Source organism: Desmodus rotundus, chromosome 3, assembly GCF_022682495.2.
Source record: "Desmodus rotundus isolate HL8 chromosome 3, HLdesRot8A.1, whole genome shotgun sequence".
NCBI lineage: Eukaryota > Metazoa > Chordata > Mammalia > Chiroptera > Phyllostomidae > Desmodus > Desmodus rotundus.
Genome location: NC_071389.1, coordinates 9,395,644 through 9,422,101, shown reverse-complemented (window position 1 = coordinate 9,422,101; position 26,458 = coordinate 9,395,644). Strand labels below are relative to the sequence as shown.

Sequence of the window (26,458 nt, the reverse complement as noted above, 5' to 3'; positions counted from 1 at the left end):
AGGGGAGCCCATACAAAATGCCAACCACAGAGACTGGCATGGGGGCCTGCGGCCCCATTTTGAGAAACCCAAGGAGTGGAGAGCCCAAATCCCTGCACAGGCTGTGCCATCTTAGGCAACTCAATTGACCGATCTGGGCCTCAGGTTCCTCATCCCTAAACTGGAGCTGCTTTCGATTCCTAGGGTTGCCCTGAAGGTGAAATGACATCCCACACGGTGCCGACCCACAGGAAGCCGCAGTAAGGGATCTGCTGTTTGTGGTTAGAGTTGGGAAGGGCCTCCTACCGCACGCAGCTCAGCCCCGTAGAGCGAGGAGAACCCCGGAGCAGAGGTGCGCTCCTTAGGCGCTTGCAGGCCGCCGCGACCGAGCAGGCCCCCGCCTCCTCCCGCCCACCCCGGCCCGCGAGCTCCGGGCAGGACTGGAACTGGACACGGCAGGATGTCCGCAGAGCCCGTGGGCGCGCGCTCCCGGCAGCCAGGCCAGGCAGCGGCAGGGGTGCAGCGAGCGCGCCCTGAGCGCCCCCAGCCTCCGGGATGCAGCTCGAGCCCGCCTCTGCGCGCGCTCGCCTTCCCGCCCTGGGCGCGCCGCAACCTCAGCCTGGCGGCCCCGCCCGCGCGCCCCGCCGCCCCCTCCGGTCGGAGCGCACCCCTCGTGCCCGAGACTCCGGGCCGCGGGAGCGCGCGCAGCCGGCCTCCTACCTCCGCGCTTCGCGGCCGCCTCAGCGGAGGTCGAGCCGGTCCCTCCGGGCCGGCCAGGGGGCGGAGCCCGCTCCCGACCCGCCCGCCTCCCCCCCCACCCCGCAAAGGGCGCGCCCTGGGGCCGGGGCGGGGCCACAGTAGGCGTGTAGCCGAGGTCTGACTATATACAGCGATTATCTCGGACAGGCACTGGTTGACGGCTCTCCATCGATCGCTTTTACTGCTTCGGACTATCCAGCAAGCAGGGATTATTAGCTCCTTTGCATAAACGGGAAACTGAAGATAAAGCAAGTCGTGCAAGGTCTGGCACCTGCAAGGTGGCAGAGTAGAATCCGAACCCAAAGCCAGTTGCTTAGTCCCTCTGCGGACTTGGCTCAGGCTTCCTGGCCTTAAAGACCTTAAATTCCTAAACTTTGGCCTCAACCCAATACCCAACCAGCAGGAGGGAGCATTCGCGCCCGCCCCCTCGGGGCCCAGTGAAGCAATACTGAGGCTTCAAAGACGAACTGTGGGGAGAATGTCTTTGTTTTCCCAATTGTCCAGCAACCTTACATGAGGTTCTCTGGTCTTAGTTTATCTGTAAAATGGTGGAACCTCCTCTGCCCATTCCTTCTCATAAGCTCATACGCCTCCCCCCGCTGGGATGGGATAAAACCAAAGAGGAAACCATGCCACAGAGACTAAACAGTGATGTCGTTTCTATTGTAATAATTAGGCTCCACCTGCCTCCCTCTGTTCTTGAAGGCATTGGAGCAAATCATCCACTTCAAAGGGATAGGCTGGTCTGAATCTCTAGGGTTGAGGGAGGGGTGTGCTTTGAAAAAGCATGTTGAATTCTACAATTTTATAGTTGAAAAACAATAAATACCCAGGAAGCACAGCAGCAGGCCTGTGGCTGATGGTTCTGCCTTTCCCCGTGGTGGGAGGGGAAGGAGTGGGGGTTTGCTTTGTCAAAGAGGAGCCTGCTTTTCACATCTGAGAAGCCGCACTAGGGGCTGCCATGTGCCCTTTGGGCTCTGTGACCTGGGGATGGCGCAGGCAAGGCCGTGGCCTGGGCCAGGGCTGAGAGCTGTTCGTCAAGAGAGATTGGGTCAATCCCTGGGACTTGGGGTACAGAGAAGTATGAGGTTAGGAGGAGAAGGGCACAGTTTCCCTGAGGTGTTCCTGGCCCAGCCTAGGGAGGGATGACTGACGTCTGCCAGTGAACCCCATTGGCCTCCAGGTGCCTCAGCATGGCCCAGGTCTATGTCACCCCATCTGGGTCCCTACCCAGGCCCTGACGGGCTCATGGCCTCGCCAGTCCACTTTGGATCCTGCCTGTCCCTGCAGTCTTCATTCCAGAGTGTTCCTCATAGCACCAGGAACCCATCCTTGCCCCTCCCTCCAAGAGACCTGCCCTATGCCTGGGCCTACCGGGGCCACCCCCCTCCCCACATCAAGTCCCCCTTGGTGAACAGACTCTGCACCTCACAGGCAGCCTGTACTGGCTGCCTACCACACTGTGCTGGCTGCTTCCTCTTATGTTTTCTCGTTCTGTCCTCAGTCCCGCTGAACACTTCTGCAAAGCAGGACCTGGGCTGCAAAGCAGGTTCTAGGATTATTTCCATTTTACAGGTGAGGAGATGGAGACTCAGAGAGGTAAAGTCACATGCCCAAGGACAACAGCAGGAGGTTCAGTGGCTCCTAAGCCATGTTCTTTCCAATACACCATGCAGCGTCACTTGAGATTTTGGGAGGGCAGCAGGCACAGCAACTCTGTCCTTGACCCTCTTACCTACGGAGCCCGAGAAGCCTCCTGCAGGGAGGCAGGTACTCTCACCAGCCTCCTTAGGAGGCCTCTGGCTCACTTCTCTGTGACGAGGCTGGGTCCCCTGCTGTGCTGACACAGTGGCTCAGCTCAGCCTGCCCTATGGTCATTTGAATCCCCAGGGCTGCTGCCCGCCCATCACCTGCCCCATAACCAGGTGGCACCCAGTCCAGCAAGCCCAGGACCAACCATCAGAAGGGAATTGTGCTAGGTGCTCACCTGCTCACTGCCGAGGGTTATAAGTCTGCATCTCAGGTAACTGGGAAACAAGTGACAGAGTTACCTGCCCCTGGTTGCCAGGGCCAAGCGCCTGCCTAATCCAGGTGCTGTGCTGGGTTGGACTCTGCCCACCATCAGCAAAACCACATTAACCAGGAGACTTAGAGTTTGGGTGTTCTGGTTCACTGAATTTGATAGATATCTGAAAGCTAACTTGCAAAGTCTTTCTATAATGCCTGACTTTTTAAGCATTAAAAAAAATTTTATTTTTAGAGAGAGGGGAAGGGAGGGAGAAAGAAAAAAGTGTTGATGTGAGAAACATCGATGATTTGCCTCTTGTACATGCCCCATCTTGGGAATGAACCTGCAATCCAGTCATGTACCCTGACCAGGAATCGAACTGGTGGCCTTTTGCTTTGTGGGACAACACCCCACCAACTGAGCCACACCAGTCAGGGCCATATAATGCCTGACTTTAGTAGCAGAACATTAGGAAGACTGAAATGTCCAGCAGCAGGGGACTTTCACATATAAGTCATGAGTGGTTCACTTAATGGAATACTATGAAGTCATTCAAAATATTACAAAAGAACATTCAGTGACTGGAGAAAGGGTTACAGATATTAAATGAAAGGTTTCAGAACAGTAGGCCAGAACAAGCTCCTATTTGTAAAAGAAAAATGAAATATTTCTTATTTACGGATATAATAGGAAAAAGACACTAACATTATAGCCATGCTCTACATTGTTGGGTGTTAGTTTGACAGATGACCTTTTAAATGTAAATTTTTTTCATTCTTTGAAAAGATGGTCCATTTACATGATTCAAATTCAAATAATATAGAAAGTCAGAAGTATGTCTCCCATCCCTGTCTCCTGATCACCCAGAGATATCTGTGCACATAAAGTATGTATTTTCCCTACCCATTTTTTTAATGCAAGAGAGAGCACAGTGTATCTACACTGTATTCTGTACCTTGCTGCCTGTCCTTATGTAGCTCAGCAACCACTCCTCATCAACATATGAAGGTCTTTTCCATTCTTTGCTTTCTCCCAGGACCTAGTCTTCCACTGTATGGATGTACCTAAGTCTATATAACTCATCCCTTACCGATGGACACTGTAGTGGGTAGACCATGGTGGGTCCTACTCTGTCCCCCAAAAAGGTATGTTCAAGTGCTAGCCCCCAGTACCTGGGGGTGTGACCTCACCTGGAAACTGGGCCTTTGCCGATGTGATTAAGGATTTAGGTTCCCCCTGAATTCAGGGGTGGGCCCTAAATCCAATACGGGGTGTCTTACAGGAAGAGGAGGGGACACACACAGAGACACAGAGAAGGCCATGTGAAGACAGAGGCAGAGACTGGCGTTATGCTCCAATAAACCGAGGAATGCTTGGGGCCGCCAGAAGCTTGAAGAACCTTTGGAAGGAGCACGGCTCTGCCGACGTCTTGATAACAGATTTCCAGCCTCCAGAGCTGGGAGAGAGAATAAATTTCTGTTGTTTTAAGATGCCCAGTTTGTGGTAATATGTTACATGAGCCCTAGGAAACTAATGCAAAAGTAGACTTCTAAAACGGCCCTGGATGATCCTGCCTCCTGGTATTGGCACCCTTGTGTAGTCCCCTCCCCTCCGAGTATGGAGTGTGGGAGGGGAGGGCCTGACACTTGCTTCTACCCAGTAGAATCTAGCCAAGGTGACGGCATGCTCCTTCTCACCGTCTTGCTGTCTTGCAGGCACTTCTGCTTGCTCACTTTTTCTTTTCTTTTTTTTCAGATTTATTTCCTTTTAGAAAGAGGGGAAGAAGAAAGAGAGAGAGAGAACCACCAATGTGCAAGAGATTTGATCAGTTGTCTCTGGCACACCGCCTACCCCCAACCAGGAACCTGGCCCACAACCCAGGCATGTGCCCTGACTGGGAATCGAACCCGCGACCTTTGGGTTCACAAACCAGCACTCAATCCACTGAGCCACACCAGCCAGGGATGCTTGCTGACTTTGATGAGGCTAAGTGCCCAGTTGTGAACTATGGAGAGGCCACATGGCAAGAAAATGAGTGACCTCTGTCCAAGAGCCAACAAGGAACGGAATCCTCAGTGAGCTCAGAAGTGGATCCTCCCCTGTTGAGCCTTCAGATGACACTGCAGCCTCAGCTGACACCTGGACTGCAGCCTGTGCGACACATGGAGACAGAGGACCCGCTGAGCTGCACCTGGGTTCCTGACCTACGGAAACCGTAAGACAACAGTGTATTGTTTTAAGCTTCTGTGTTTGGGGGTGATTGTTACACAGCAATGGACATACAGCCCATTTCCAATCTTTTGCTATGGAAGTATTACACAATTGTTAAGATTCTTTGTGTTTTGTCTTCCTATCTACATCCCATCAGTAATGAGGAGGAAATCAAAGCATCCGTCCGCATTCAAGTTGCAGTGAGGAGAAATAGGTCTGTCCACAGAGCACTGTATCTTCCTGTCACTTCCTGCTGTCAGCAGCTATTGAACACCTACTGTGTGCCCATGATCACTCCAGTGGCCTCCACTCACCTAGGGAATAAAGCCCCTCCCTTGGCTTGTCATTCAATACCTGCCACATACGGCTTTCTTGATGCACGTGGAGGGAATGGAACTTCCACGTACTAAGCAGGTCCCCTGCGGGCAGCACCGCTCAAGTGGACCAACTTGATTGGCAGCATGGGTGCTGGAGCCAGACTGCCTGGGTTCCAGTCCCGCACCCCCAGCCCCCAGCCCCGTGCCACTTAGCAACTGCGTGACTTTGGGCAAATTACATAATGTCACTGTCCCTCGGTCTCATCCTTTGTAAGACTAGGATGAGCACCTACCTCACAGGGCTGTCGGGACGACAAAATGAGTTTTATGTGGAGTGCACAGAACAGGCCTAACACAGTAAGCATTAAACAATAGCTACTATCAACGTAAGGGAAAAGGCAGGCCCAAATGAGAGGTTATGCACACTCCCAAGGCCATACGCCAGATTCCTCTCTCACACCGACTTCTACCCCAAGTACCTTTCACTCTCTTCTCCTATCAGTTATCTATTGCTGAACAGTACTCCCACCAACAGCTCATTTACTGTTCCTATGGCTCAGGATGCTGGGCACGGCTGCAATCCAGGTGTTTGGCCACGGCTGCAGCTCATCTGAAGGAGCAACTGGGGCAAGATCAGTTTCAAGCTCATGTGGCTTTGGCAGCACTCAGTTCCTTGCTGACTGCTGGACCAAGAGCTCCAGCTTCACCCTGACCCTCCAGCTAGGGAGGCTCACCAGCATGGCGGCTTGCTTCTTCAGAGACAGCAAGACAGCCGTCGCAAACTCTTGGAATGTAATCATGGAAGCAACATCCTGTCGTCTTTGCCGTATTCTACTGGTTAGCTGTCACAGGTCTAGCCCGCACTGCAAGGAGACTGGCACAACGGTGTGAATGGCAGGAGGTGGAGAGGGTGCTGGGCGCTGCTCTAGTCTGTCTGCCACACCTGTGCATCCAAACCTTCCCACTGGATAGAGAACAGTTCAGGCCTCACAGCCCTCAGACCAACGCCCACCTCCCACCTCCATTTCAGCCAACTACCCCCACCAACTCGGAACCTGCCGTAGGGGGAATCATTAGAGATGCTGGGTTTGGTGAGCAGGGGTGTTTCCTGGGGATCCTGGTCCTGTAGCACCTCTTTTCACTTAGGAGTCCAGTTGGTGATGGAGAGCCCCAAACTGTCCCTTGCCACCACACACATCCCTCAAGGTGCTTTTCAGGTTTTATTTTTTTCTTTCCTTTTTTCCTCTCTTCAGGTTTGATTCTTGCTGTTTCTCAGCTGCCTCATAATCATGAGTAGTGGCACTGGGTATGTTACCTGATTCTAGATAAAGGCGGTTAAGGTCAAACAATAGGATGGGCACAAATAAGGATGGGCACCTGCTACACTTTATACATCTCATCCGAGTGACACCTGGGTTAAGAAAAGGAGTCTGTGGTCACACATCCCACCAGGAGACAGCCTAGACCCCAAGTGCTTTCTTCAATGGTATGTGCTCCTAAAAAAGGGATTCCTCTAAGTCCAAGCTTTCCCATTCTCAGCCTCTGAGCACTTAGAAAGATGGGAAGTAATGGAAAATAGACAAAAAAGCTTTCTCCCCCTAAGAATCCTCTGATGTAACCTCCTCACCCTCATCCAATGGTCATGAGGACCCTCAATTCTTTTTCTTTGGCCTCCCTGTACTGAGTGGCTATTTCCATATCAAAAATATAAACTACTTGCCCTGACTGGTGCTCAGTTGGGTGGGTACCATACCACAAAGCAAGAGGTCACAGGTTCAATCCCTGGTCAGGGCACATGCCTGGGTTGCGGGTTCAGTCCCAGTCGGGCGTGTACGAGAGGCACCCGATCAGTTTCCTTTGCACATCAATGTTTCTCTCCTTCTTTCTCCACCCTCCAAATTAAATAAAATCTTAAAATAAAATGAAAATACAATTAAAAATTTAAAGAAGAACCTCATCCTTGTTACAGAACACTCAAGCAGAAGTGCATGGCCCTTTCTATTTTTTGGCCTCTGTGCGCCCACAGGCCCTTAGTATTCAGGGAGATGCTTCCACAGGGGGGCTTGGTAGTAAGCAGGGGACCAGAATGTCCCAGAGTGGCAAGAAGACTACTCTTCTAGATGCATGGGAGAGAAGTAACCGGTTGCCTTAGGGGAATAGGGCCAGGTTCTCTCACGGTAGCCAATCCAACGCCCTGGCCCAGACTCTAACTCAGTGCGTGTGACCAGTGGCGAGAAGCGGGTGAGTCCTAGTCGTGGCACCCTGGAAGGTCCGGGGCCATGCCACCAGAAACATGTTTGTCTTTGACATGCACTGACAGAAGCAAAAATATTTATTTATCTTAGAAATCTGGTCCCACAAAAAGGCAAATATTTTTGTCAGTTCATCATCTTGAGCCTTCAGAAATCTTTAAGAGGTAAAACTGATAAAAGCAAGTTTAGAGGTGTGTTCAGATAAAATTACTTCTTATACATCAGCAACACAGGCACCCCTAGAGCTCAGTCAGAGCTCTCCTGTCATGTAGTCCCTGGAGGAGAAAGACGGCTGTCCACCAAGAAGGCACTTCACAACCCACCAAGAACACCCAGTCTCCCAGGAATGCACAGTGGGCCTGTAAACCCACATGGCTGCCAGTGGGTCCCCCACCTCCAAAGAACAGCTTCCGATTTCCTGCCCCAAGGCTGTTCCACCTGGCTTCCTGTGCCTGCCTCGGCCCTGCACTGCCTACCCAGCCTGGAAGACTTGGAAACCAGGCCACCAGGCCAAGATGAACACCACTTCCTGGAGCCCAGGGTGGTGCCTGTGGCCGACAAAAGGACAGGCTCTCAGAGACCCTGCCTGGGGCCCAGGGCAGGAAGGGTCCCTTTGGCAAAGATAACAAGTTAGTGCAGATCAGCACATGAGCAAAGCAAGTATTAAAAATTTCAGAAAACTGGTTAACACTCCCAACTTTCCTCTGTCCGTTCAAGCTGTGGCCTCTAAGCCTGTTAGGGACCAGCAAGGAAGCCATCCTCTGAAAGCTCCACGACAAGTGGCTGCAGCCACTTGGAGTGCAGGGAGCTCCCCTCCGAACAGTGACCCTGCGACACCCGTCATCCCTGAGCGGGGCTGATCGGAGGCCAGGCAGCACACTCAACCCCTTCTTTGCTTTGGGGGCTTGCGTTTATTGCAGGTCATTGTGATGGAGAAGTAGTCTCAGAGTCTCTCGCAAGTCAAGAGAACAGAAAGGGAGAGGGTCTTGGAGCGTTTCTCCTCCTGTGTCCTGGTTCCATACTTGAGTCCCAGGAACAGTGTGACATGATGACCACTGACGGCCTAAGGTTCCCGGTCTTCGGAGAGCATCAGGCAGGAGGGGAGGAGAGAGGCTACCAGGGAGTGCTTCGCCCTCCTTCCTCTGGCCCAGACGAGGCAGCTCCTTCAAGAGTTGTGTGAGAATAGAAACAGTTGGGCTCCGGTCAGAACTGGACCCAGCCTGTGCCTGGCTGGGTCTGGCTGGAGGTCGCCCTGTAGAGGGAAGACAGGGAGGGGTGGCAGAGTTTAGATGTTTGAAAATTACAGAGCACGTAAAAGGTGCATTTGCTCTGGGCAGAGAGAGCTCCAGGAAGTCAGCTCTTGAGTGTTCCAGAGCAGACGTCAGCAAACTACAGCAGAGGGACCAAATCTAACCCCTGTGTGTTACAAATAGAGTTTTACTGGTACACAGCCCATTCATTTACGTGTTGCCTGCGCCACCCTTGAGCCCGGAGAGCAGAGCTGGGTAGTAGGAACAGAGACCACACGGCCTGCGAAGTCTAAGTTACTCGCTCTCTGGTCCTTCACAGAAAATGTGTGCTGACTCCTGTCCCAGAGCCTGGCCACATACACAGTGGTACCGTAGGATTTCAGCATCTTTTCACCCAACCCCAGGTAGAGGCTGCACATTTTATGGAATCAGAGAAGCCAAGAGACCTGGCCTCAGAGGTCCCACGAGGATGGGCCAAGGCTAGAACCCAGGCCGACTCTCAGCCCCGTGTTCTGGGGTGGGTGGGGGTAGGAGGGGGGAGAAGGAGGTACTGGGGACAAGCCAAAGCACTTGCAAGGTGGTTTAAAGACCAGAAAGAGTTGCACACGCTGGCTCCAGGCCACCTAGCAGTGGAGAGCGGTGACAGAAAGTCTTCATGAACAGAAACGTGCCACCCAAGCAAGTGCCGTGGGGCCCTGTCCTCTGGGGAGCCTGAAAAGGTCCGAACTGGCGCTGCTGCTCTGAAGATCAGAAGGCAGGCACTCGCAGCGACCCCAGGTTTTCAGAGAGACAGCCTCGGCCCACGTCCCACCACACGGAACGCGAGCCTCCTCACCCTGTGGACTTGGTGAAGTCGCCCCAGATGTCAGCGGTGGCAGTAGTGGCAGGCTTGGGCTGTGGCCAGGACACAGTGGCACCTCCTAGGGATGTCCCCAAGTCCGGTGGGTAGGAAGAGAAGTGAAAAAGACAGGAGTCAGAGATCTCTTGGGTTGTCTCGGCGACCCTGAAATCAGTCTCATAATCCCAGGTGGCTGAGAAAGACACACGGAGACCTGCTTCTGGGCAACAGAACACCAACAAGCTGCCACATTTCTACTGTCTTCTCATGGGCCCTTGAGGGCCCCTGGAGAAAGCAGAAAGCCACATACAAGGTGGAGGGAGGGTGCCCCTGAGGGCGGGTCACACAGCCTCTATCACACAGACCTGAGGCTGACCCTGTTTTTCACAGTTCATGTTGGAAAGTTACCATCTCCCGCCCTGGCTTCTTGAATGGAAAATGCCCACTCAGACTGCACGGTCATCTCCGTATAAAGCCCTCAGACCAGTCTGGGTCAAGCAGCTGAGAAACCACGGGTCAGACATGTGCCAAGTCCTGCAGCCAAACCGGCCAGGGTCAGGGACAGCCGTCCACACAAGGCACCACAGACCCGGGTATCTGCACACCTGCTCCCAAGCTGGGAGGCATGACCGGGCCTCAGCGCCTGCTTCTGCACTTTTCTGGCACCTTCCTCAGTGCTGCCAACTGTCCCTCCTGAAGTCCCAATTGTCCCTGTGCTGCCACCCTCTGCCTTCCCACCAACTTGCTACTTCTGATCTGCTCTGGGCTGGAGACCGGATGAAACGCAGGCCCTCGGTGGTGTTACAGGTCTCCAAGCGCTCCGCATCCGCTCTCTCAGCGGGGCCTCACCACAGTCCCTGGGGGAGACATGCCAGCCCCAGCTGTGTGACTTTACGCAGGCCCCTCAGCCCTTGCTTTCCTCGTGTCTAAAATGGAGACAAGAACCGTCACAGGACTGTCTGAGATTAACAGGCCCAGCACAGAGTGACGAGAATGGCAATATTAATAAAACGAGAGCTAACAAGTGTGAGCACTTACGACGTCCACAGGGCTCTCCATGGACTAGCCAGTCCCTACGAGAGACCTGTATTGTAGGCATCGTTACCACCCCATCCCACAGATGAGAAAGCTGAGGCTCGGAGAAGTGGCCATTTTCTGAAAACCACACTACTGGCAAGCCTGAATTTGAACTCAGCCAGCCTGGTTTTAGAACATATATAGGGGTGGGCAAAGGTAGGTTAATAATAAGCAATAATACAATAATTAATAATTATAAACAAACTGTTAGCATATTCACAGTAAACCTATTTTTGAAGTTTATTCTTCCATATCAGTTATTAATTACTGTATTATTACCACCCTACGTTTGCACACCCCCGTGTGAGGGCTCAGCACCTGCCAGCCAGTCATGGCTCTTACTTATCCGGCACCACTGAGTGGCAGATGTGCTGCCTGCCCGCCTGCCTTTCACATTAGTGCGCAACGTGAACGCAGGATCCCCAGGGCCTAAGATGCTCTCTCGCACGCGGCAGGTTCTCTGTATTAGTTAAAAATGCACCAGCAACGAGGGAAGGCCTAAGACAGCAGCGCTCAGACCCTAGTGAGCAAACAAATAACACGAACAGCTTCCCGCCCCCACCCCAGGCAAGCAGTCCTGCAACCTCACCGAGAACCAAGGCTGAAAGCGTAATTTCTGGGACAGGAGCGGGGGGCTCACTGCCTGCTACCCCTTCCCTGGGCTGGGGCCCCCCACAGGGGTGAGGTTTGAAGCCAGACCTCCAGATAGGAGAGCCAATGTCCACATGTTTTAAATGGAAAGAAAGCAGGCTTCCTGCCTGCCTGGATCTCGTCCCCAAGAAACTGGTAAGCGCTGTGCAGAGAAACACAATCACCAGGCCCGGGGAGGGCCAGGGGCTTCGAGCGGGGCTGGGAAGGCAGGGTGGGGAGGTCGAGGGAGGGGGCTGGCATCCCAGCCCTTTCAGAGGCAAGCACTCGGCACCAACTCCTGAAATTCCGGGGTCTCTAGGAGGCGCCCCTTACATCCTGGTACAAGCACCACACAGCCTGCTGGGGGAGCTGCCTCTCGGCTCCTCGGCACCCTGACGGCTCGACCGAGTGGTCGCTCCAAACTAGCACTCCCACGTTCTTTCTCATCACTCACCTTGGTGTTCTTACCCTCACCCACCTCCTTCCACACACCAGAAGTTCAGGAGTCAGAGCCCTACGCAGCTCTTCTCTCTGCGCAGAATCCCAAGTGTTCCCTGCCCCGATCTCTATCCTTCAGGGCTTTGCTGCACGCCACCTCTTTCGTGAAGCCCCCCCCGATTGTGATGGCTGGTAGTGAGTCTGGTCTCCAGTCTCTGGGCCCGTGACTCCTGTCTCCTACTGGGTATGTGTGCCCTGGGAACACACACTGTGTCTCCATCACCTGCTCTTTTAATACCCACGGAGCAGCCTCTGAGAACCAGGAACTCATGGGATGACTTCACAGGAACAAATGAGTTGATGTTCCTGCCCATCCGGGGAGGAGAAACACCCTGAAGGGCTCAGTGGTGGGTAGCAGGGGAACAGAGGGACCCTTTACCCAGTGTGGCAGGGTCAGCTCCCTGGTGCTCACCTTCCAGTTGGCCACATACAGCTACTAAATGACAGATCAATGAGAGAAGGAGGGAAAGCCACGGGCCCAGCTGCTGGCAGGAAGAGGAACCCACATAGCAGCAAGTACAGCCACCTCCAAGCACTCACCTGAACCGGGAGCAACTTCTGGCTGGACGAGGGACCCCCCTACAGACAAATGATCCCCAGGGGGAGGGATCAGGGTGGAAGTCTTCCCCCCTGGGGGAGGGGGAAGCAGGCTCAGTCCTCCTGTGCTGGCAGGCCGGGCTCGGGGAGTCCCAGCTGCTCCTTCCTTCTTCTTCATGTTCTAGAGGAGAGGAATGTGAACCAGTCAGCCCTGCTGGTGCCCCACTGCTATCAGAAAACCCCACCAGGTGACCCCCCGGCTCCAAACGTGTATGTAACCAACAGATGCTCAAGATCTGTCTAGCATTCTCATTGTTATGAAAGGTATTAAATGCCTCAAAATTCTAATGCTATCAAAAACACAAGTAATTTTAAAAGCCAGCATCCGAATTTATTCATCATTAGGGCAATGCAAATCAAGCCTATTATGATACAGTGTTACGTACCCGCCGGAGGAGCTAAAACATAGAACACCAAGTGTTGACAAGGGTATGGAGCAACCGGAACCTGCGTACACAGCTGGTGGAAGTGTCGGTTGGGTAAACGCCTTCGAAGAACTGATGGCCCTGCAATTCCCCTCCCCGATACAGACCCCACAGAAGCGCACAGATCTGTGCACCCAAAGACATGCGCTAGAACATTCTCAGCAGCACTGCTTAACAGCCCCAAACCGGACACCGCCCAAATGCACCCACCAGTGAAGTGGGTAAATCGCTGGACGTGCTGTCACAATGGAATACGCCCCCACAAGGAGAACGAACAAACTACACGCAACCCGGTGGACGAAGCCCCTCGCCACCACCACCTCAGTGACAGAAAGGAGCCGTACAGGAAGGAGTACGACGTAGATGACCCCACTAACGAAAGCTGACAGCAAAACCTAGGGGATCAGTCAGGACAGCAGTTACTCGGGGCGGCAGCGACTGGACCTCGCAGCAGAGATACTGACGATACCTGCTTCTTGTTCTGGGTGCTAGTCGGCATGCGTAATTTAGGTTTTTATAAATTCACTGAGTTCTGCATTCATAATTTGGGCACTTTTCTGTATGCATACCATACTTTAAAAAAACATTAAAAAAAAAAACCCTCTGAGCGCCGAGCGCGAACCAGAAACCAGCACCAGTCACAAAGATGAAGCGACCTGCACCCCTGCTTGTGAGGAAAGACACAGCTTAATCAAATGCTCAGACCATGGCCCCAAGTCAAAAGCCCCCAAAGGGCTCTGTGTGAGTCCTGCTGTGCCGGGTGTTCCTAGCTCCAGGACCCTGGGCAAGTCCCGTAACCTCTCCAAGCCTCAATTTCCTCACCTGTGAAAGGGGAGCATGTTAATTCGTATGAGGAAGTGCCTGAAAACACTACCTGGCACACAGCTGCTCAGTAAGTGTTAGTTTCCTCCCAGCAAGAGAAAGAATCACATCCCAACCAGTCCACTGGATTTGACCTGCATTTTCTCTTAAGGGCCAGTTGGCCAACTTCAAGGTCCCAAATCATCACTAGCACAAAGCAGAAAAGAGGAGAAAGAGACAGTGAGTAAAGAGGAAGAGCATTATTTTAGGGTTACAGAGTTTCTTCAAAATCAAACCCATTTGGTCCTTGGTTTCCCCAAATCATTCCAACGCCACCCCTGCAGTAGATCAAGGCCAAGTCTTGGCAACCCAGCCACTCCAACCTCTTCCTCTTCTCCGCAGGAGCTAAGGGAGAAGCCAGATGCAGGACAGCTCAGGACGAAGACACAGGGAGCCAGGACACCACCACCAGCAGAAGGCGCCCGTGACTCCCCGTGCCCATCTTGATGCCTTCCTGCCCACAGCACCCCGAAAGCTTCCTCACTCAAGGTGCAAGGACAAAGATGCAGCTTGGAAGGAGCACACTGACCCCCACTGTAATAGCCAGGACAAAATCACCAGCTCTCGCAACAAGCGACTGATGTTCCTTCTCAACCCAGAGGCTATGCACGTGCTGTTCCCTCTGCTTGAGCCACCCTCTGACCCCTCCTCCCTTCTTTACAGGTTGCTTCTTTCAGGAAGCCTTCCTTGGTTCACCTATCTCTGAGCTAGGTCCCTTTCCTGTAGGAACACATGGTGGAGAACATCCCTAGGTCAGAGGCTCCTGCCATGTTGTAATCACATCCTGACTTGCCCGTCTCAGCTCAACTCTGAGGGGACAGCGGAGCCCTCTCATTCACCTGCCCTGCAGCACCTGGAACAAGGTAGCTGCTTAGTAAACACCTGCTGAACTGATGGAACTGAGCTGTGAGAAAGAGCGAGGGGCTCTGTGCTGGGTGGGCTCAGTGTGGTGGCCGCAAGTGTCATCTGATCGTGGCCAACACAGCCAAGCGCGGGTGGGACTCACCGCAATGTTGAGCTTGATGGTCTGGCCCTCCTTGAAGCCTAGGTCCAATCTGGGGCCTTGGTCTGGGTTCTGCGCTTGTTTTGCAAATTCACACTGCTGTTTCACCCACCTGGGGAGGAGAAGGCAAAGCTGAGGAAGAGCCCAGCTGCCCTGCATTCACACTCACTTCACTACTACCTGCCGCCCGTCTAAGATGTTTTACTGCAGCAGGTGGTGGAGTGCAGGCTTAGAGTCAGGCCTGAATTCAAATCCTGCCTGTGACACCTAAGCAGCTGCAGGCCTGTCCGTTTCTGCACCAGCAAAATGGGCGGACAAGTCTGTACGTCTTAAAGGCTGTGATGAAAGTTCAGTGAGATCACTTACGTAGACGGTTCTAATGCTGGTCTTCAGTAAATCGGAGAACCTGGCCCTCTACCCCCAAGCGCTTGGCATAAGAACTAAGATAAGAACTCCTCCCACCCCAGGGCTCTTACGATAGATGATGAGACAAGACAGATGCTAGGAAGGAGAGGGCAACACAAAGGCCCCCCATCTTCCATGAAACAGCCATCTGGGAGCCACCTGGGGCAGGGGCACCAGCACAGGGAAGAGCCAGAGGCCTCCATGTGAGCGGCTACACGGTCCCCACTTGCTGGAAGCTAGAGGTGGAGGCCTGCAGGTGACAGGGGAGCAGTTGTTCCTGCCCTGCCTTTTGGCTTCAGAAAGGACCACCCAAGACCTGCTGGGTGGCCTGGGAAGCCAAGCACCACTTTTCATATCAGAGGAGCAGGCCCAAAAAAGCCACAGGAGCCTAACAAGGACTCTGGCTGCTGAGGGGCCTGGAAAGGGAAGAAATGTGACCCCTCAAAGTCTGGGCCAGCTAGCTGGGGTGGCAGCAATGGGCATCAGGAAAAGGAGGTAACTTCAAAGCAGAGATGAGGCCTGGCAGGATGCAGAGAGGCCAGCCTATCCCAAAACAGAAGTGAGTTTTCCGGGGGCTCTGCTGGAAGACAAACCACATACCACCCCCTGGGTACCCTAACCCGGGAGATCATTCTGTCCAGGGAAAAGGGAGGAGGCATTTCACTCACTTGAAATGGTCCTGCAATGCAACGTTGAAGTCAAAGGCATCGCCTCGGTCCCCAAAGCCAATCCCAATAAACGCCCGCCGCCCTAGAAGACAACAAGCGGTCAGTCCCACTTCCCGGGGCAGAGAAAGCCTCCTCACGAGGAGCGAGCACCAAGACCCTCACGTACCATTTCCGTCTTCTATGCGGACAACGAAGTACCTGCTGGAATCCGTCACGCTCTCCACGGCCATTCCAGGAAACTGGTCCACTGGGGCCTGGGCGAAGAGCTCACCTGAAAGCCCAAGTCAGAGTGCGCCCTGAGCCCGCTCCAGCGTGACGTTTCCGTCATCCTACTGGGGCCTGCTGCCTGTGAGGCACACGGGCAAACCTTATCTGGGGTTCAAGTCAACTCCATTCAGGCTGAAGGGAAGCCGGAGGAATACAACCAACCAAAGGTTTAAGTCCAAGGTGGCTTAGCTTTATCTTTCATTTAACTGTCAAACACTTTAAAATCAAATTACACATAAAATAATATGATTTCTGGCTTCTCTTAAAATTAAAAGCTGTGCTCTGACCAGTGTGGCTTAACGGGTTAGGCATCGTCCCACAAAGTGAAAGGCCGCCAATTGGACTCCCAGTCAGGGCACATGCCTGGGTTGCGGGCCGGGTCCCCAGTTTGGGGGTATGGGAGAGGCAACCGATCCGCGTATCTCTCACACACTGACGTTTCTCACCCTCCTTTCCCACTCTCTAAAAATCAAGTCAAATCTTTAAAAAAAAATCAAAAGCTGTAACAATGCTGGGCCCCCATCCCCACATGAGAATGATGGGCCGGAGCTGCTGGCCACTCATTCCATCCGCCGGCCACACTTACAATGCCTGCTCTCTGAGAGCCCTGCAGCAGGTGGGCCTGGCCCAGGTACATCACACCTTCAGAAAAGATCTGGTGCCTGAGGCAGGAATGTGAAGGAGCTGGTGAACCCGGTGGAAAGGAGGGAGAAAGTTTTTGCACCCAGAGAAGACCTGGAAGCCGGCTGATTTAATCTCAGAGGCAGAACAAGAGGGAATGGTTTTAAAAGGGCGCCCTTGTGAAGTGCAGCCCCTTGGTAACGAGGGCTCTCCAGGGTGCAGCGCTCACGCCTTTTGTGGACACTTATGACTGGCATCATTTCCCCAGTGCTGATCCTTGCTGGTGCTTTAAGTATCTAACCAAGTATTTCCTACTGAGACCTGTGATTTAGAGGTGACTGTAGTCGAAGCTGTGCTGCATCACAATCCATGGACCTAGAGTCTGTAGCTTGTTAATTTCTCTGTCCCCCTTAACTGAGATCTGGGACTGCCCTGGATGCCTTCAACCAGGAGCAGTGGTCTCAATCAGGGATGACTGTACTCCCCCTCCCCCCGAGGGGACATCTGGCAATATCTGGAGGTGTTTTGTGTTGTCACAACTTCGGGGGTGGGGGAAGTAATGGTAAGAGGCCAGGGATGTTGCTAAATATCTTACATGTGACCTGACAGCCTACACCACTCACCTGGTCCCCACGTCACTAGGGCTGGGAATCTGTGGCCTGGAGTGACTGGAAAGTGAGAGTCCGACATGACCCAGTGGGCATGACCCCAAGCGAAGAGCATCCTGGTCCAGGCTCAGCCCTGAGCAGTGGCTGTTACATTAGGGGTAACAGCCACCTGACAGTCAGTTCCCAAGGGCCCCAGAGAACAGGTGTTGCCACTCCCTTGTGACACCACCTGGGACTTCCAGCCAATCTCACCGCCAGAGTCCTCTGGCCTACGCACGGCAGCTGTCTCTTCTAACTCCTCTGCAGACAATGCCACCCTGCCAACCCCATGCTCCAGAGCAAATCAATGCTTTGGGTCACCATGCAGTGCACAGAACAACTGCATGGGTTTCCAGCAACCTGGTGAAGCAGGAACTAACGTGATCGCCATTTCAACACAGAGGAGGCCAAGGCGCCAGAGGTCATGCGACTCGCCCAAGGTCCCGCGGCGCAGACACCAATGACGCAGGCCTGAGAATTCATCTGCCTGTGAACCTCTGCACTTTGTTCCACCCCACAAGGACAATTTCTGCATATCAGAAAAAGAGATGGCCGATGCCGAGACACCTGACCGAGCAGGCACCGTGCCCGGGTCCCCGTTCTGGGGGCCAGGCTATTCCAGGCGTGCTGCCCTCCACAGAGCACCCAGAGGCACTGGTGGCACAGGATTTCCAGAGCTGTCCCCCAAAGTGACATCTACCAGCTACCCCAACACCACTCGGCCTGGATCATCCTCTCCCCAGAGAAGGAGCTCAGGAGACAGTTTCAGCTCCTTCAGTTAAGGGGCGGGGTCAGCCTGGGAGTTACCATTTAGTCAATCAACAGAATTCCTGAGAACCAGAGCTCAGCGGCAGAGGGCTGTGCATCTTCCTCCAGCCTGTCCCGAGGCAACTCAACTTCCCACTTGGGACCCACCCGCAGGTCTCCTCTCCTTGAGCTCCAAGAGTAGTATTTTCTTAAGGACCCCCAAAGAGAACAAGTGCTTGGCAGGAAATACCACTTTTAATACCTGTGGACAATGGTCCCCACAACTAAAGGTGGGGAAATGTAGGAGGCTCAGAGGTACACACAGGTCTTCGATGTCCAAGGCAGGTTCCCACAACCCCACAGTGACCCAGCCAGGCCAGGGCTGCCTCTCCCTTCACAGTGGGCAGCATGGCACCCCAGCTCCACGCAGGCCTCCCTTGCCTTTACCTGAGGTCCTGTCCTCCAGCTTGATGTAGGCCACCTGCCCTTTTGCTGTGATCCGCAGCCGGCCGCTCCATGATGGCTGGTCCAGCTGCCACTCTGCAGCCCTAAGGGGACAAAGACCATGGAGTCTCCGCCAGAGGCTCCAGCTCCAAGTACTCCAGTGCTGGAGGTGGGGCTGGGAAAGGCATATAGGCGGCCTGCTCTAGACCAGGGGCTGGAGAACCTTCCCCAAGGGCCACACAGTCTCTGTCATGACTACTCACTGTGCTGCTGTAACAGTGAGATTAGTCACTCGCAGTTCACGAGTGTCCTGGTGCTTTAAAGACTGTAACTGAATGGTCTGGGCATGGCTGTGTTTCTGCAAACCTTTGTAAACACCGAAATCAGAACTGCTTATAACTTTTACATCATGAAATAGTCTTTAAAAAAATTCCCCATGCCATCTAAAACTGTGAAAACCATCCTTAGCTTGTGAGCCATACAAAAAAAAGCAGTGGGTCACAGTTTGCTGACCCCAGTTTGAGATTATAGAGACCTTCTCTGAAGTAGGACTTCCAGTTTCCTTTCTGTAGAGGGAATGGCTCCTGGGGCCTGTTTGTTTAAGACATTGCTAGGCGGCAGTGATCAGAGTGACCATTTGGGATCAGAAACCATCTTGGAGGAAAAGTAGAGAGGGGAGCAACCATTGGTAAAGAAAAGGAGAGCAAGGGGAAAGTGAATGGGTGTTTAAGAAATATACCCTGGCTGGCCTAGTTCAGTGGATTGAGTGCCAGCCTGAGAACCAAAGAGCTGCCAGTTCAATTCCCAGTCAGGGCACATCTGTGGGCTGCAGGCCAGGTCCCCAGTAAGGGGCATATGAGAGGCAACCACACACTGGTGTTTCTCCCTCTTTCTCCTTCCCTTCCCTCTCTCTAAAAATAAATAAAGTCTAAAAAAAAAGAAAAAGAAGGAAACACATTCTCAAAGGCAGCCCAGGCAGTGAGAAAACCAGGAAACTATGGGCCTATCGTAATGGCCTCCTTTGGGCTCTTACAGAGCGGGAAGTTCACATTTTAGTGCTAAGCAGCAGCTCCGTAAAATCCCCAAACGGCAGGAACCTTGGGTCTTTCCATGAGGGTCTCCTTGGAAGTCCCTCAGCATATGCCAGGACTCCAAGACACCATAACTGTCGACACAGGTTGTTTGGAAGGTCACAGAAATGCAGACTCTCAATTCACAAGTCAGCAGACTCAGTTTCAGTTCCTCTTACCGGGGCAACAGGCCTTAGACTCAGGCTAAGCAGAGCTCTCGAGTCGAAGGGCAAGGGACTGAGTTTCCTCTATGCCAAACCAGCCAGCCCTGACACTTGCCATCCTCACTTTCTGGGAGACCAAGAGGGGCCAAACCTATTCTATTGAAGGGGTTGGGGGGTCAAGGACCATCCAGGTTTGGTGGCACATCTCCAGTTTGATGTTAGAAAGCAAGTGTGTTTTTGTTATTGTTACTATTGTTGCTTTCATACTATTTCAAAATGTCACGGAAGTAGTAGGTATTCAATAAAATATCTGTTCACTACAGAATCAGCGATGAGCCCATGTTAACACACAACTGGAAATTAACAAGTCAGATGTCCACACTCCATCACTCCCGTGGTGCGGGCCAATCCTGTGTTCTGTAATTTCCCAATAACTTGAACAAACAGGGCCTTCAAGAGTCACCTCTCGCCCACCCATCAGTGGCACAAAGTAGCCATAGGCCAGGTGGTCTGTATCAGGTATCTCTTTTTTTCTTTTAATATTTTCCATCTTCTTTTGATAGGTAATACATACACATATAATACAATACAAACGGTACAAACCCCCCATCCGCACCCCGTTCCCCTCCTGTGGGGCAGTTCCCTTCCAGATACTAGTCTGCAAGTGTATGTATGTTTATTCATCTCAGGGACACATCACCAAAGAAGTGCGGATGATTCCTCCCAACTGTGATAAGAAGTTCAAGCAAGGAAACTGTACAGGGAGGGGTCCCTGGGCTTCCGCCCACAGCCTAAAGCTCCCAGCTGGAGCGCCCTTCCTTCCCCTCTGGGATTTCCCGCTTATGAGAGGCCCCCTTCCCCTTAAGGTTTTTCAAGGATCCCTTCAAGGCTATCAGTTGGCCTTGAAAGAAGAAGATTTGCGACACCACGACTCCCGACCACTTACTTTTAGGGTACCTGGAAGCCAACCAGGCCCCCAAGCGCTAAACAGGCTTTATCGCCTTTCCCGCTACTGGGAGCCCGGTGCGTCGCACCGAGACAGCCGAAAGCTTGGACTCCCTTCCCTGCTCTGGCCTCAAGCCAGGAGACGCCGCAGCTTTACCGGTCCCCGTCGCCCCTAAGCTGGCAGGGCCCTCCTCTGCTCCGAGTGGGCGTGTCAGGCAGCGGGGAAGGGGTTAAGCAGAGGTTAGCCGAGCCGGGAGGCGGGCGGTCACCTGTAGCCACGGTTGGTAGCCCTTGGTGGGATGCGGTAGACGTGGACCTCCGGCTTGACACACAGAACCGACTCGTACTCGCCCTCCTCCATCTCGCTGTCCGCAGCCCACCAGACTTCCGGCTCCTTCCCAGCGCGGGGGCGGAAGCAGCGCGGCTCTATGACCCGGTCAGGCTAGAGCGGCGGCTCGCGGACCTCCAGGCCTCCTCGCCCCGGGCGTCCTCTACTGGGAGCCCTGGCTCAAGGCACGCCGCAGTCGGTGGGACGCACGAGTCCCCTCGATTAGAGCCAGGGTTTTCTGGGGACTTCCCCCGCCCACGAGGCCTCACGTGCTGCAGAGAAACCGTCAATTCAGACTCCACCGTTGTCTGGTTGCGGATCATCCCTATCCCCTCGACCTCTGGGGCCCGGCTGGCCGAGATTCAGAGCTGTAGCGAAGTAACTCAGCTCACCCTGAAGACTCTCTCTTGGAGCCTTTGCCACCTCCTTCTCTTGACTCAGTAAGACTCGACTGAGGCGCCTCCTCCAAGAGAAATCCTTCTGTGACCCACTATGCTCAGTGGGAGGCCCCTACCCGGCCCCTTATCCTAACTCACCACATGCCCAAGGCCTCCTGTGACTCAGCAAAGAGTTGTATTCAAAGAAGCAAAATTTGTTAACCTAAGTGGGAAACTGAATAAAGAAACCCCATTTAAAATGGAGTCAGGAGGCCAGAAGAAGGAGCTCTCCTGCACTACCATTCCACCTCAATTATGCACCCCAACTACCTTCCATTTGCAGCAAGGGTCTCTACTATCCCAGAAGGAGGAAGATTTTTCTCCTGGCCCAGTAACAAGCCCAGCCAATGGGGACCCTTGCAATTCATCCAATGAGAAGCCATCACCAACCAGAACTTTCGCTTTCCTTCCAGGACTTTCCTTCAATGTACCCCTTCTCAACTTCCTTTTTCTCTGTAATTGCCTATACTTGTTTGCAGTAGCATGCTTGTCCTGAATAAACTCTTTTTGTTTGTTTGTTTTTGGCTGGTAAAAATAACTGGCTGTTTTTATTTTTAAGGTCACCATAAGAGATTTAAAAAGACTCCCAGTCTTAACTTGGATTTCTCACAGAATGCTACAGGGCATGCAAAGTCTAGCCATAATCAGATTCTCAAAATCCATCCTCTTCCTCTACCATTCTCTCATTCATTTCACAAATATTTAGTGAGTGCTTACAATGTGCCAGATCCCATGTGGGCACAGTGGATCCCTGAAGTCTCCCTCCTGAGTGGATCCCTCCTGACTCCTTGCAACACCCACTTCTACCCTCTCCTCTCTCTCTCTCATTTTGTTACCCAACAGTACTTGGGATTCTACTGCCCACCACTGCCCTCTAGGGAAAAATTCCAGAGACAAAAGTTTGGTGATAAAGGGAAGGAGTCTTTATTCAAAAGCAGTTATTAAGTTTGTCAACCAAAGCTAAATGCTAAACAGGGGTGTCCAACCCACAGCCTACAGACTGCATGTGCCCCAGGATGGCTATGAATGCGGCCAAATACAAAATCATCAATTTGCTTAAAACCTTTTTTTTTGCTCATCAGTTTTCATTAGTGTTTGTGTATTTAATGTGTGGCCCAGAGATGCCAAAAGGTCACCTGGGTTCTCTCTTATCTTTTCCCAGTTAGTTTTTAGTTACCTTGTTAGTTTACAAACTAAAAACAACATAATATACAAAAACTACACAATTTTGGGAATGGCAGGCTTCTGGGTCAAAGCCTGTTCCCTCTAGGATACCCAAAGAATAAACCTGCCACCCTCTGCCAGGCCAGCCTGAACCTAGGCTGCGTATGGAGTTCCTCCCCATCCAAAAATACTGTCCATTGGGAAATGCGGGCGGCTGCAGCGCAATCATCCAGACATCCTCCAGAAAGAAGAGCCTGAGAGTGAGCCAGCTCAGGAACCAGAGAGCTCTCCCTTTTTTTTTTTTTTAATATATTTATTGATTATGCTATTACAGTTGTCCCATTTCCCCCCCACACTCCACTCCATCCTGCCCACCCCCTCCCTCCCACATTCCCCCCTATAGTTCATGTCCATGGGTCATACATATAAGTTCTTTGGCTTCTACATTTCCTACACTATTCTTACCCTCCCCCTATTTTCCACCTATCATCTATGCTACTTGTTCGCTGTACCGTTCCCCCCCTCTCCCCCTCCCACTCCCCTATTGACAACCCTCCATGTGATCTCCATCTCTATGGTTCTGTTCCAGTTCTAGTTGGTTGCCTAGTTTACTCTTGTTTTTGTTTTAGGTGTGGTCGTTAATAACTGAGTTTGCTGTCATTTTTACTGTTCCTATTTTTTATCTTCTTTTTCTTAGGTAAGTCCTTTTAACATTTCATATAATAAGGGCTTGGTGATGATGAACTCCTTTAACTTGACCTTATCTGAGAAGCACTTTATCTTCCCTTCCATTCTAAATGATAGCTTTGCTGGATACAGTAATCTTGGATGTAGGTCCTTGTGTTTAATCTTGGGTAATGTAATTATGATGTGCCTTGGTGTGTTCCTCCTTGGGTCCAGCTTCTTTGGGACTCTCTGAGCTTCCTGGACTTCCCGGAAGTCTATTTCCTTTGCCAGATCAGGGAATTTCTCCTTCATTGTTTGTTCAAATAAGTTTTCAATTTTTTGTTCTTCCTCTTCTCCTTCTGGTACCCCTATAATTCAGATGTTGGAATGTTTAAAGATGTCCTGGAGGTTCCTAAGCCTCTCCTCATTTTTTTGAATTCTTGTTTCTTCATTCTTTTCTGGTTGGATGTTTCTTTCTTCCTTCTGGTCCACGCTGTTGATTTGAGTCCCAGTTTCCTTCCCATCACTATTGGTTCCCTGTACATTTTCCTTTGTTTCTCTTAGCATAGCCTTCATTTTTTTCATCTAATTTTTGACCAAATTCAACCAATTCTGTGAGCTTCTTGATTACCAGTGTTTTGAACTGTGCATCTGATAGGCTGGCTATCTCTTCATGGCTTAGTTGTATTTTTTCTGGAGCTTTGAAGTGTTCTGTGGTTTGGGCCTTTTTTTTTTTTTTTTTTTTTTTGTCTTGGCACTTCTGTTACTTTAAGGGGCGGAGCCTTAGGTGTTCACCGGGGCGGGGTAATGCTGGTAGCTGCGCTGTGACGCTGTACGTGGGGGAGGGGCCAGGAGGGAGCAATGGTGCCCGCTTCACTCTCCTCTGGATTTCAATCCTTCACCCTGATACCCACAACCAAACTGGGCCCCTCTGGTGCTGGTTCCCAAGTGGGTGGGCCTGTGCACACTCTAGGCCCCTGTGGGTCTCTCCAACGACCTCTCCGGTGAGACTGGGAGTCTCTCCTGCTGTTGCCCCAACCCCCACGGGCGTTTTCAATCAGAGGTTTGAGGCTTTATTTCCCCGAGCTGGAGCCCTGGGTTGCGCAGCGGTCTGCTTCGCTCCCCGCCGTTCGTCCGGTTTATCTGTGCACAAATGTGGGGCCGCGGGGTGCTACCCACTGCTCTGCCTGCCCCGTTCTCCGCCACTCTTGAGTCCGGCCCTCTCGGTTTATCTGCGGGAATGTGGGGCCGCAGGGTCTGCTAGTGCTCAGACTGCCTGGGCCATTCGTCCCACACTCCACCAGTCTCGGTCCCGCCACAGCCAAGCGAGTCCTCTCCACCCCGGTGCCTGTCTCCGCCCCTCCTACCGGTCTGGATGAATGTTTATTTTTTTTATTTCCTTGGTGTCGGACCCCCTTGCCGTTCGATTCTCTGTCAGTTCTGGTTGTGCGAGGAGGCGCAGTGTGTCTACCTACGCTGCCATCTTGGTTCTCGAGCTCTCCTTTTTTTTATTTCCATTGGCTCCAGAGGCGTTAAGCTTCTCAGCCAATCCCATCCTAGACTGCCCACAATTGCCTCGGCAAACTCCTCCTGAGGACCCTCCCTACTTCTCCCCAGTGATTTGAGTTATCTTAGTCACACCTCTCTGTATCGCTTTTATTCACTCTGTATACGCTTTGTTATAGGAATGATCTAACCTCTTAAATTAAAATTTTATTGTAAAATTTTATATTTTATGTTATGTAAAATATACATAACATAAACGTTACCATTTTAACCATTTTTAAGTGTACAATTCAGAGAAATTAAGTACACCAGCAATATTGTATACCTATCACAACTATCTATTTCCAGAACTTGTCGTCATCCTAAACACAAACTCCGTATCCATCAAACAGTAACATTCCATTTCCCACTGCTCCTAGCCCTTGGTAACCGCTATACCTCTGTTCTACTTTGTGTCTATGAATTTGCCTATTCTAGATACCTCATATAATCATACAGTGTTTGCCCTTTGTGTCTGGCTTATTGCACTTAGTATGTTTTCAAAGTTCATCCATGTCATAGCATGTATCAGAATTTCATGCCTTTTATTTATTTTTTAAAATATATTTTATTGATTATGCTATTACAGTTGTCCCATTCCCCCCCCTTCACTCCACTCCATCCTGCACACCCCCTCCCTCCCACATTCCCCCCTATAGTTCATGTCCATGGGTCATATATATAAGTTCTTTGGCTTCTACATTTCCTATATTATTCTTACCCTCCCCCTGTCTACTTTCTACCTACCATTTATGCTACTGATTCTCTGTACCTTTCCCCCCTCTCTCCCCCTCCCACTTCCCTGTTGATAACCCTCCATGTGATCTCCATTTCTGTGGTTCTGTTCCTGTTCTAGTTGGTTGCCTAGTTTACTCTTGTTTTTGTTTTAGGTGTGGTCGTTAATAACTGAGTTTGCTGTCATTTTTACTGTTCACATTTTTTATCTTCTTTTTCTTAGATAAATCCCTTTAACATTTCATATAATAAGGGCTTGGTGATGATGAACTCCTTTAACTTGACCTTATCTGAGAAGCACTTTATCTGCCCTTCCATTCTAAATGAAAGCTTTGCTGGACAGAGCAATCTTGGATATAGGTCCTTGCCTCTCATGACTTGGAATACTTCTTTCCAGCACCTTCTTGCCTGGAAGGTCTCTTTTGAGAAATCAGCTGACAGTCTTATGGGAACTCCTTTGTAGGTAACTGTGTCCTTTTCTCTTGCTGCTTCTAAGATTCTCTCCTTATTTTTAATCTTGGCTAATGTAACTGTGATGTGCCTTGGTGTGTTCCTCCTTGGGTCCAGCTTCTTTGGGACTCTCTGAGCTTCCTGGACTTCCTGGAAGTTTATTTCCTTTGCCAGATCAGGGAAGTTCTCCTTCATTACTTGTTCAAATAAGTTTTCAATTTTTTGCTCTTCCTCTTCTCCTTTTGGAACCCCTATAATTCGAATGTTGGAATGTTTAAAGATGTCCTGGAGGTTCCTAATCCTCTCCTCATTTTTTTGAATTCTTGTTTCTTCATTCTTTTCTGGTTGGATGTTTCTTTCTTCCTTCTGGTCCACACCATTGATTTGAGTTCCAGTTTTCTTCCCATCACTATTGGTTCCCTGTACATTTTCCTTTCTCTCTCTTAGCGT

At 51.6% G+C, this 26,458-nt stretch overlaps 2 protein-coding genes across 5 annotated transcripts in view; one reads left to right on the top strand and one right to left on the bottom strand.

Annotated features, from left to right (window-relative positions):
• Positions 1-7,560: 7,560 nt before the first annotated feature.
• On the bottom strand, positions 7,561-21,671 carry NECAP2 (NECAP endocytosis associated 2). 2 transcript variants are annotated; one of them, XM_024554269.4, is made up of 8 exons: positions 20,953-21,492; positions 18,508-18,608; positions 15,945-16,049; positions 15,779-15,860; positions 14,709-14,817; positions 12,360-12,537; positions 9,612-9,696; positions 8,598-8,778 (listed from the first exon to the last, which is right to left on the bottom strand). In XM_024554269.4, the coding sequence occupies exons 1-8, from the start codon at positions 21,042-21,044 to the stop codon at positions 8,730-8,732; spliced, it is 801 nt and encodes a 266-aa protein (XP_024410037.1). In that variant the 5' UTR covers positions 21,045-21,492; the 3' UTR covers positions 8,598-8,729. The 2 variants fall into 2 exon arrangements, with proteins under 2 accessions (XP_024410038.2, XP_024410037.1); XM_024554270.4 differs by lacking the exon at positions 9,612-9,696 and having other exon boundaries at positions 7,561-8,778; positions 20,953-21,671.
• A 2,408-nt stretch (positions 21,672-24,079) lies between these two features.
• The window catches only part of SPATA21 (spermatogenesis associated 21), a 29,778-nt gene continuing 27,399 nt past the window's right edge, over positions 24,080-26,458 (top strand). For all 3 annotated transcript variants that reach the window (XM_053920455.2, XM_053920456.2, XM_053920453.2), the window contains exon 1: positions 24,080-24,341. The gene's annotated coding sequence lies outside the window, so the exon portion shown is untranslated. The remainder of the gene's footprint in view (positions 24,342-26,458) is intronic.